The 12,411-nt window shown below is 40.4% G+C and overlaps 1 protein-coding gene across 1 annotated transcript in view; it reads left to right on the top strand.

Annotated features, from left to right (window-relative positions):
* Nucleotides 1-12,411, top strand: part of Atrnl1 (attractin like 1) — a 542,404-nt gene that overhangs the window by 60,404 nt on the left and 469,589 nt on the right. The window contains exons 11-13 of the mRNA XM_048424018.3: nucleotides 7,415-7,499; nucleotides 9,309-9,517; nucleotides 10,598-10,716. Coding sequence (XP_048279975.3) covers nucleotides 7,415-7,499; nucleotides 9,309-9,517; nucleotides 10,598-10,716 — 413 coding nt within the window. The remainder of the gene's footprint in view (nucleotides 1-7,414; nucleotides 7,500-9,308; nucleotides 9,518-10,597; nucleotides 10,717-12,411) is intronic.

Here is a 12,411-nt window from a genome sequence, read left to right as displayed (position 1 = left end):
TATCAGTGTTCTAATTCATGCAAGCACCAGTGACTGCTAAAGGCTTTGTGTATAAAGTGTGTGATTTCGGAAGATCATGTAACAGTGTTACTACCTCGCTGTCAGGACATCAAACAGGCAGAAGTAACAGGAGTACAGTGGTCATGATTCTAAGAGTTGTAGTCTATCTGTTTGACTACATCGTTCTGATTGGTTGGATCCATTCTACGTTTTCAATGTCCCATACGTTTTCAGATAACAGATTTAACAATGTTTACTTCTTAATGCTGCAGATCTGTGGAAGCAAAAAGCTATTTTATGTTGAAATAAATTTATTCAGTTCGGAAGAAGAAAAGCATAGTTTAGGCAGTTTTATGTTTTAAAACAGCACATTTTTGACCCTTGTGAACACTGTCAACAAAAACATAAAGCCAACCATCAAACTCAGCATTGGGTATATAGGTTTTTTTTAATCTATTTGATTATTTGTTGTATTTCACAGTAGAGTCGTCCCATGTGTTTTGTATTTTTACTTCTCCTGACAGCATCAAATGTTGCAGGATTTTCACAAAGAAAATATTTTAGTATTATTTTTCACACAAAAGATTTTTTTCAAGTAATTATTGTCCCTTGGAAGCAAAGATAGACATTATACTGAACCAAAGAGAAGATGGATTTTAAGATCATGTTTGCTTTCTCACACAAGGACTGTTTGTTGAAGTGAAATGTGTCTGAGGTGTTCCATGGGTTTTCCCTTTAATTTCTCATTGTTCTGAAACTCACAGTTTCAACCTTGGTGCCATTGTCCGTTTTATACAGCAAAACCATTCATCTGTGGAAATATAACTTGTCTTCACAGTGCTCATTATATTGTGTGTGGTAGAGGTTTAGCCAGTGTATGTTGCTGCTTTTCAAGCTACTGCGGTCTGCAGTCTGGAATTTCTTGGGAAGGTTGTTGGGAAAATCCAAACAAAAGAAAACCAGGCTTTAATAACCCAGTTGTTAGATCTTGGTCACTGGAGATCTATATTAGGGACTGGAGAGGACTCAGTGGCTGAGAGGACAGACACTGCAGAGGACTCAAGTTCAGGTCCCAGCACCTACACCTCCCCACCCCTCCCGTTTTAAAGAAGGAAAATAAATAAGAGACAGATGTTACGTTTCGCTTGTGGGAGTGGACAGCCAGGTTTGCCTGGCGCTTCCTGCAGTGCATGCACAGACTTCAGAGTGTAGACTTACAGTGTCTGTGTCGTGTGTATTACGGTGTGTAGTTATGGAGGAAGATGAGCTGGCGGCTCACTGCCATTAAACCCAGTCACATGAGTTGAGGTGGTGTATTCAAAATCTGAGGGAAAGTCTTAATTAAGAGATTTTTGTTCTATCACTCTACTCCCATATCTCTCCCACCCCCCCATATAACAAGTACAATTTGAATGGCCTTTTAGTTGGGCTGAGGGCATACACGTTTATCCATGTAACAAAGGCATCAACTGTGGTACTGTTGGGATTTGATTGTAATGTTTATGGCATGTTTGTATTTTACTGTGTCTGACCCACAAACTGATCAGGAAATAGTGACCTCAACATGGAAAGTCAAAGTCAAGGAGAGCAGCAACGGTGCATGAGCAGCGAATGCCGGCTTCTTGTCACTTCTCCAAGCCCTTGAGAGATTTTGTCTGTGGGTCTTAGTGTTTGTTTTTCCTCCAATAAAGGTCTCATAGCTCAGGCTGTGAGTGCTGTCTGAGGCTCAGGCTGTTCTAAACTCACAGTGATCTTGTCACGGACTCTGAGTGCTGGTGTCGCGGGTGTGAGCCACTGTGTCTGACCAGAGATTGCTTTAAATAGGAAAACCACAAGTAGTCTAGGAAGGAAACAGGAACCAAGAGAGTGTTTGTAAAGACGGCCGGTGGGTGGGGTGGAGAAACAATCATGAATACAGAGGCAGACAGGTTCACATCGAGCATTAGCAAATAGAACCCAGCACCATTTCAAATAGCGAGTTATAACCAAGTAGGACTTATTCTGGAGATGAAGCTGTGATTAATTGTCAAGGAATGTATAAGTATAACTTCTTTTATGAAGACCATGGGAGCCAACAGGGAATGCTGTTTTATGTTAAATACAGTGAAATCATCTCAAGTTTTGGAGACAGGCAGTGACGTCCACTGTGACTAGCACAGAGAACAGAATCCTGAGAAGCTGTGGAGTTAAGATAACCGAGGCGACACTGTGGTGTGTTCAGAATATTAAGGAAGTTATAACTCCTAAAGGTACAAGCAAACCCTATTCGACCACCAACAATTATAAGGTGGAAAACATTTGGCAGCAGTAAGACATTTATTTTCCCATCACCAAATTCTTGAAGAGGTTAAATATTTTATTTATATCTGCCTTGTTTTAACCTTGTATATACAACCTCTTCGTTCCTTTTCAACCATACTCTTAAAATTGACTCATAAAGCTCAATGCTTAACACAATTGTTACTTCCTCATGTATGTGTATGAGTGTTTTGCTTACATGCTTGTCTGTATGCCACCTATGTGCCTGGTGCCTGCAGAGGCCAGAGAGGGCATTGGCTGCCCTGGAATGGGCGTTACAGACAGCTGTGTGCTGTCAGGCGGCTCCTGGAGTCAAACAGAACCCTTTAGAAGAGCAGCCAGCGCTCTTAACTGTGGAGTCTCTCCAGTCCCAAGAATTGTATAAACGGAATTCTTACAGAATTATAGATGTGTATTTTCATGGAATTTGTAGAAAAGTTACCCAATAAATGCATTCTTACCTGTGTTATTTTCTGCAGTCAGTAAATGAAATTAATATCAGGATTTCAGCTCAAATTCGTCAAACAGTTATATATATCTCTGCATTGATAACTCGTTCTGATGGTGCAGTGTGCTAATATTTGAGTTTCAGACCAGTAGCTTTAACTTCTTGATCTTCCTTGTGTTTAGTGTTTGGTTTGTAAACTAAATTCCTTGCAGCAGTGTGTCTCACAGATGTATTCCAAAGAGTGTATTTTACTCTGGTCTTTATTCTGTTGCTGTGGAGTGTATTTCTTTCCATTTAAAGAAAAGTCTATAATTCTGTGTAGAATTTGTTTTGAATCATCTAAGCGTGAACTGATTATGGAGAGAACATGACTGGGCTGTTCTAAAAGCGTATTTTCTTCTGGCAGCAAGTGTGATTGCCGCTAAAGAGAATAACAATCGGGGCTACAGTGTGAGGCTCAGAGTAGACCACATGCGAGCAAATTATATTGACCTGGTGTTGATGCTGATGTATCCAGTTTGTTCTTAAACGTCAAGTTGGTGTTTCTGCCTTGTTCTTTTTATGTGTTCTCATCATACTGTTACAGGTATAGGATGGGCAGGCACGCCGGTGTGACAGGCTCCATGCTGGTGTGTCAGGCTGCAGCGTGACACAAGGCCGGAGCTACCTGCTTACACAGAGCGCATGGTTCCTGTAATCTTGACCATTCTCATTTATCTACCATCTCCTCTTTTTATTGATGGTGCTGTCCACTCAGGATAGGAGATTCTGATTATATGATCACTTGTAGTCTGTGGCCTGTGCTATCTCCACAGAGTGCAGGACTAAAGGTCTGTCATTTGTCACTGCTGATGGCGTGACTGCAGGCATGTGGATCCAGGACATTGTCTCACGTGAGCTTGTCACAGACTCCATACGCTACTCTTGCAACGGTGATGTTACCAGTGGCTAGAGGCTGCCTGGGTGACGTGACCTAGCCGCGTGCGCTGTCAGTGTTTCTGGACCTTAGCAGATGAGTATTCTCACCCAGGAATAGCTCTGAGTAGTCAGAGCTCACATCTTTGGCTGTCTTCTGCTTCATGGCTGGCAACGTTTTCCTAAATGTTGAATCTGCTGTCTTCAGAGTTCAGAGCAGTCTGGTGTGGTAGCAGTGTGATACCTGTTTTATTTATTTTAAATTTTAATAAGAGGGCATATTGCTCTTGGCCGTTGGACCCTCATATATTTTAGCAATACGGGAAGTCTGTAGTTTTGTATATTTTACCATACACCGTTTAGAGTGCACTTGTCTTAATAAGGTCTCCATTGAATTGATTATTCTCGATATTCTGATCCTATTAGCACATATCAAAACAGTGTTGTGTGTTTTCAATATATTGTAATACTATACTCTGTAGTGCAAATTCTAATTGGTCTTAATAATTAAAACCCAAAGCCAGGTATTAGGGGGTGAAAACTGAGAGATCAGAGAAGCAGAGCAGCCGACCACTAGAGTTCTTAGGTCTCCCAGTGCTCAGACTGAGTAAGCAAGATCCTCTCTCTATGAATCCTCAAGCTGAATCCTGAGCTCCTGTCTCCTCCTGCCTTTATTCCTCTCTCCACCCAGCCACATCCCCTCCTTTCTCTACCTTCCAAATGCTGAAATTAAAGGCATGTGATTCTAAGTATTAGGATTAAAGGTGTGGCCACCACTGCCTGGTCTCTCTGGCTAACTAGTGGGTAAACTCTGTACTCTGATCTTCAGGCAAGCTTTATTTGTTAAAGCACAAACACAGTATCACCACAATTCTCAATAACAATATAAATTATGTTTACTGACTTGGTTGAGTGATTGACATCTAACACCTGAACTCATTAGCTGATTCTGACATTCCCATCAGTTTTCCTCCTCGGAGCTGTACCATGTATAGGTCACTCCTTCCAAGAAAAAGAGTAATGTCTCAAAATCCTTTTAACATGTTATTTAAAATACATATATGCCTAATTGTGGAAAGGCAAAAGTTGTGACAAATCTTATGCATGTTGCTTGACTTGTGTAGATGTAATTCTTCAATTATAGCACGGCAGTCCCTTAGTAGACTCGGTGAGTTCTTGTGAAGACTGTTTTTCAGTTATGTAGACAGGCATCTCTTTGAAAGTCATTTTATACAAATTTCATTTTAGTGAATACACGTTATGCACATTTCTTAAACCACAAAGGTTTGGCAGTCTGTTTTTATGCACAGTCTTTGTTGTAGATTTAAAAATATTTAATCTAAAGGGATGGGATGATGTCTTAGTAGGCAGATGCTTCCTGTGGAAGCCTGAGGACCTGAGTTCGAATCCCCAGAACCCATGCAAAAGCTCACATTGTAGAACATGTACAGTCACAGTGCTGCTAAGGTGAAATAGGAGGTGGAGACCCAAATCCTTGGGCGCTCTAGGCCAGCTGAACAACACAGAACAGACCTGCCAGTATGTCCATGTGCACACATGCATTTGCCACACACAATACACGCCCACATGTCCATGTGCACACACACACACATCATACACACATGTATACCCACATGTCCATGTGCATACGTCATACACACATGCACATCCACATGTCCATGTGCACATGTCATATACACATGCTATTCTATCTCTGACACACACACACACACACACACACACACAACTATAGTCTGAAGGGCACTGACATTTAGGAATGTTAGTAGACCTCATGTGGACACTGTTTCTGTGGATAAAGCAGTGTAAAAATACTTAAATAAAATTGTTAGATTTTTATTCTCTCTCATTTTAGAGTAATAGACAGCTGTTGTGTTCAACTTGAGAGCTTCACAAACTAAAATTGCCCTTTATTGCTATCTGTGTGCCTTGGAGCACACTTTGGCAGATACAAGCCAGGATGTATTTTATTGGTGTTAGTATCCCAGCTTCAGATTATGAACTATGATTTTGGTTTTAATAATTTATTTGATCTTCGTTAGTAAGAATATTGAATTAAAACTCATTTACTATTTGTGTTATGGCCACAATTATATCGGTAAGAAAATATGTAATTTATTACAATTTTAACTTTTGTAATTAACTTTATATATATTTACTGTTCTTTATAGATTTCTAAGGTTATTAAAATTGTATTTTCTAAAGCTTCTTACACTTAAACTAAACATCAACTCCTGCCTTTAGATACAGCATGTTTAAGAAGTTGAGAGGTAATAACTGCCCTGAGACTGTCCCCAGGTTCTGGACACTGAATAAAGTTGCTGTTTATGTGCGCTAATTTTAATTTAAAATTTATTTTTAAGAACAATTTTTCTCATTTTACATAGCAATCTCAGTTCCCTCTCCCTACCCTCCACCCATCCTCTTCACCTCCCTCCCCACTCCCATTCACTCCTCAGAGCGGGTAAGGCTTCTTATTGGGGAGCCAACAAAGTCTGACACATCACTTTTAGGCTGACAAAGCCACCCCCATAACTAGGCTGAGCAAGGTATCCCTCCAAAAAGAATGGACTACAAAACTCCAGTTCAAACAGCAGGAATAAATCTTGATGTCACTGCCAGTTACTCCACAACTGTCTAAGTCTCACAACTGTCACCCACATTTAGAGGGCCTAGTTTGATCCCATGCAGGTTCCCCAGCTGTCAGTCTGGAGTCAGTGAGCTCCCACTAGCTCAGGTCAGCTTTTCTGTGGGTTCCCCATCATGGTTGCGACCCCTTTGCTCGTATTCTCAGTCCTCCCTCTCTACGTCTGGACTCTGGGAGCTCATTGCAGTTCTTTCTGTGGGTCTCTGCCTAAGCTTCCATCCGTTGCTGGATGAAGGTTCTATGGTGACATTTAAGTTACTCATCAACGTGACTACAGGGCAAGGCCTGTTCGGGTACCCTCTCCTCTATTGTTTAGGGTCTTAGCTGAGGTCATCCTTGTGGATTTCTGGGAATTTCCCCAGTGCCAAGTTTCACGCTAGCCCCATAATGGCTCCCTCAATCAAGATACCTCTTTCCTTTCTCCCCTCTCTGTCCTTCCCCATCTTGTTCAGTTCTCTCATTTTCTCTCCCCCCTCCCCTTCTCCCCTCCTTCCCTCCTGTTCTTCCTTCTCCTCCCACCCCCAAGCTCTCAATTTTCTCAGAAGATCTTGTCTGTTTCCTCTTCCCAGGGGGATCCATCCTCTCTTATGGTTCTCCGTGTTCCCCAGCTTCTCTGGGGTCATGATTATATGCATGAAAACTGTATTTGTATCATTCCCTTTTTTCTCCCTCCAACTCCTTCTGTGTCCTGCTGCCTCTTAAATATGCTATAATTTTTCTTTAACTATTTTTCTTTCCATACTTCTTACATAACTCATTTATTATTTAAAAACTTTTTTTTAAAAATCTAGGTTTTTGTGCAATTGAAATATTCCTTCAAACATCAAATAAAAGGTATTTTTCTTTAAACATACCATTAAATTAAATATTCTATTATAATGATTCTATTTTGGACATTCTGTCAGTGGATATTATGTGTCCCGTCTACTTCTCTATGCATTCTGGGAATACTTGGTAGAGTTTCCAGTGTGCTTCACAGTGGCCTTCACAGCTCTACGCTGCAAATTTGGTGTATTTAGTAAAGCCAAGTCAGTGAAATTATCTCCAGACGTGAATGATACTTACAATTTGATCTTTCTTTATTTTAGCCTGTGATGAATGGAAAACGTTACCTAAACCAAATCTTCATAGAGATGTCAACAGATTTGGACACTCTGCTGTCGTCATCAATGGGTAAGGTGAACTGTCCTCTCAGAGGGTTGACGCGTCTGTGGTAAACTATTCTCTCAGAGGGTTGGAACAGTTTCCTTGCATCCTCAAACGTTCTGATGTTCTCCTGACACTTTATGTGAATTGCTAACAACAGACAATTTCCTTTTCCTGAGTACATTAACAGTTTGCCAACCACATCCCTGACTGTTCAGTTTTCTCTTCGCCTTAAGTTCTCTGGGCATGTGGGCATGGCTAAGGGAAGGTGCTACAAGACAAGACTCCTAGTGAGGGCACTGGGTCCTTTTGGTTTTTCTTAATGATTCTTTGAAAAGACCTAAGGAAGAGGTGAAGTCTAGCCTTCTGTTCCACACACAGAGAAAGTGAGAATCAGGCTCTCAGTGTAGCCCGGCCACTAACCACGTTGTGTGAATTTTGATGTCTGTAATATTGACCTCCCTGGACTTTATTATCTGTGCATCTTTTGGAAATTGGAGTATGGGAGCAAATTATGATCTCCTCTTAAGTTTATATAAATATTTTGTTTCATTTGTTTTTGAGATGGGTCTAGCCATATTGGAACTGTGTAATCCGTGCTAACATTGAACTAATGACAATCCTCCTGTCTCAGCCACCAGACATTATAAGCATTGGGATTATAAGCATGAGGCACCATACCCAGAAAATCTGTATGATATTTGTTTCATTAACAAAAATTTGTTAATTGGATCTGAATGATAGTAAATAATCTACAGCTCCTTCAGTAGTTTGAAATGCTTAACTCAGAGTACAGAATAATGTTTTTATAAATTTGTTATTACCTTATCCTAGTTACATACGGTTTCCTGCCATTGCCATACAATGGATTATTATCCACAGTGAAACTTTATAACTGACATGAATTAGCTATAAAAATAATAAGTGAAATTTGTGTGAATCCTAAAATGCCTAGGCTTAATTATGGAAAGTAGGATTTGAATTTGACTTTCTTTGTTTAATATTAAAAAGAACTCTTGAAGCATTTGGACTGTTTTCTTTCTCATGGCCATTGTAGTTCATAGATGACAGTTACATTGTTTGGGGGCTTGCGAGTGTTGTTGTTGTTACTGTAAGCTTTCGAGTGTGGTGGCGCTTGCCCCATTACGGAACGGGAGTGTGGAAGTCTCTTCTACACTCTGCTTGTCTATTTACAAGAAGTCTCACTATCTGACTGAGTTCTGTCTCTGGCCTGGGTGGCAGCTCTGGGCTCGCATAGGAATGCATGCTCGGCCCTGAAACAGGGTCATGGGTTCAAGGCCGGAACACACAAGTTCCAGGAAGGCTCCAGGATACACTGTCAAACACAACACGCCAGAACAAAACCAACAACATCAGCGAACAAAATCCCCAAGTCAATATAGAAAAGAAAATTGTAAATCGAGGTAGCAACTCCAAAGTGTACCTTAACATTTATAAGCGACTATAATACAATTATATATTATTATATCATAAAAGATTGTTTCCTACTTTAGTAAGCTGATAATTTTTTCTGATAAAAAGAATGTTACATTTTTGATCCTTTTCTTACATTGATAATAAACATGTCTGGAAATTGAATGTTTCTATAAAGCTTTAAGCTCTGTACTATATTGAAAAATCATTAAGAAAATGTTATAGAAAGTTAATCTGCTTTTACATCATACTGTACATTGGAAACATGATCTTTGAGGAAATGTTGGATACAAGCGCGGCCATTTAGAATGTCGGGATGTGGATTAGATCTGTTCTTCAGACGAGCTCATCAGGACACCTAGCAGTGTTCTGCTAAGACGCCCTCTCTTCTCTGCTTTCTAGGTCAATGTATATATTTGGAGGCTTCTCTAGCGTGCTCCTTAGTGACATCCTTGTGTACAAGCCTCCAAACTGCAGAGCCTTCCGAGACGAAGAGCGCTGTAGAAACGCTGGCCCAGGGATAAAATGTGTCTGGAATAAGAACCACTGTGAATCTTGGGAGACTGGGAATATGAACAATATTCTCAGAGCAAAGTGCCCCCCTAAGACAGGTGAGGCGTTTCCCTGCCTTTCTGGCTTCAAAGCTTTTCCATGTATTTAAAAGTAGAATTTATTTTGCTTTTGCTTATATGAGGTTTCCCATTTTAGAAATTAAAAATATAATCTTCTAATCATGGAGTCTGACACTTGAATAAGCATTCATTTTCTATGTTAGTTTTAGTTTTTTAATCTGGATGAAAATATTTTATGTGTAACGTGAATTATTTTCTAGTCCATGTTTTTTTTTTTTTTTTTTTTTCCTTCTTCGAGACAGGGTTTCTGTGTAGCTTTGGAGCCTGTCCTGGAACTAGCTCTTGTAGACCAGGCTGGCCTCGAACTCACAGAGATACACCTGCCTCTGCCTCCCGAGTACTGGAATTAAAGGCGTGCGCCACCACTGCCCGGCTCTGTAGTACATGTTAAATTATTCTTAAATATGTAATTTCTCAGAAATAATGTTCACTTTAAAGAAATGAAAAGTGATATGTTTTTGTTTTCCTCTTGAATTTCTGCAAAGCCATATTATGCAATTATTTTTTTTTGATAAAAATTATTTCATTATAATGAATCCATAAATAAAAATATCAGAATAAGATTAACTCTAGTCCCAAACTGTATACATGCCATGAGGTTGTGATGCTGTGGATCTTTTTAGACTTTTAGTTTTGTGTTCTGATTGAACAAATACCTGGAGCTCTGGAGACGAGCAGACGGTGTCTGTACTCATGATTTGTATGACGTATTTCAGCTGATAGGGCTTTAATATATTTCGGTGTGGCAAGTACTAAATATTTTCAGATTTTGCTACTCTGTCTCATTGGGTCTCTAGGTTTCTTTACAGTCATTAAGTCCAAGTGTTTCGTTTGGACTTAATGGTAAGTTCCTTTTCTCTTTGTAAGCAAGTAAAGTTGAAACGTGTCCTGTAAATATAGACTGCAGTTGGCTTAATTCTAGAGACTTTGTTCTGCTACTGTTTTTTTATTATTATTTTTATTTTTTAAGTGATCCTTGAGTGGATACTGTAAATGTGTGAATTAAGAATCCTGACATTTTCTTTTTAGCGTAACATTTATCTCCCCGTTATGTTTCAGCTGCTCCTGATGACAGATGTCACCGATATGCAGACTGTGCCAGCTGTACCGCCAACACAAACGGGTGCCAGTGGTGCGATGATAAGAAATGCATTTCAGCAAGCAGCAACTGCAGCATGGTCAGTGTTTGCGGGCGGGCGAGGCACCGGCTTCTCTTGCTCTGCACAAAGGGGGTGGCTTCATATGTGGTGTAGCTGGATGATCCTCTGGGCCGCCAGCTCACAAATAGTGGCGTGAAGACTTACTAATTATGAATGCTCGGGCTCAGCTTAGGCTTGTCCCACTAGTTCTTATAACTTACATTAATCCATATTTTTATTAATTTATGTTACCTCTCTCCCAGTCTGTGTGTCCAACTTGTTAAGCATCTCCATGGTGTCTCCACTGTAGCTCCTTCTTCCCAGAGTTCTCTGTGTTCACTGAAATCCCGCCTACACCTCCTGCAGCCATTGGTTTTTTAGTTTTTATTAAACCAATCACAGCGATACATTTTCTTACACTGGACAAAGAACCCATGCAGTGGGGATCTGGCTGTGCATGGTGGCATATGCCATTAATTCCAGCACCCAGGCAGAGGCAGGTAGATCTCTCTGAGTTCAGGTACAGCTAGTCTACATAGTGAGTTCCAGGACAGCCAGGGCTACATAGTGAGACTCTGTCTTAACACCCCTCAGTAAACAAAAAAGGAAGTATGTAAGTAATCATTCACATCTTGGCACATAGTAGTCAGCCTTTATATAGCTTTCCAGTCAAAAGTACCAGCCTGTGTTCTCTTTTATAGCTTGTAATTTTTAATGCGTGTATTTCATGAATGAGACTGAAAGTTTTCCAGTACTTAACAGTATATACTTCCTATCTTTAATGCTGTCTTTAAATGTTCTTTACTGTGCTGATGGAATCGCAGTTGTGTAGATAGATGGTAATGACATATATTACCTACGTGGTATTCCTGTCAGATACACATCAGCTGTGTAGTTTTGGTCTGTTGCTTGCACGTGTTATCTTTAAATTATACCACAATATTGATAGCTCTAGTCCTTTTTTTTTTAAAGTAGGATTTCTTGTTCTCAACTGAAGGCAGTTTTGTTTCATAGCTAACCTTTAGCACCAATTTTGATTATCACAACTGTGGGACTGCTGTTCACATTTAAAATGCAGAGGCTCAACACCAGCAGTGCACAGAACAGCCTTCCCACACCAGCAGTGCACAGAACAGCCTTCCCACACCAGCAGTGCACAGAACAACAGCCTTCCCACACCAGCAGTGCACAGAACAACAGCCTTCCCACACCAGCAGTGCACAGAACAACAGCCTTCCCACACCAGCAGTGCACAGAACAACAGCCTTCCCACACCAGCAGTGCACAGAACAACAGCCTTCCCTACAGCAATAATTTTCTGACTTAAAGTATAAATATTATTGGACTCCTATATTAGGTGAAAAAATACTGTTGAAAAATTCTAAAATTAGTACTTACGATTTGAAATGTAGTGAAAATTTATCCTATATCATGTTGTTTTAAACAAACTCTGAGTTGGTCCTGATGGGGTGAAAGCCTGCTGGCTCATCGAGGCAGAGAAAGCACCAGCTGCCCTTCCTCCTCTGCTGACATCCCTGAGACCACCTGCCTTCTTCTCCAACTGAGTGTTCTTCTCTCCCACTTCCTGTGTCTCTCCATCTGTCCTCCTGACTCCCTCTAACTCTCTGTGGCTTTTTCTTAATCCTACCTTCTCTTCACTTCCTGTCAGCTGGTTTCTTGCTGTGCTTCTTGACCCATGGTTGACTTTATTTAATCCTGTTCACAGTATTCAAG

The sequence above is a fragment of the Myodes glareolus genome, chromosome 7 (assembly GCF_982192425.1).
Source record: "Myodes glareolus chromosome 7, mMyoGla1.1, whole genome shotgun sequence".
Classification (NCBI taxonomy): domain Eukaryota; kingdom Metazoa; phylum Chordata; class Mammalia; order Rodentia; family Cricetidae; genus Myodes; species Myodes glareolus.
This window is presented reverse-complemented; position numbering and strand designations above follow the sequence as displayed.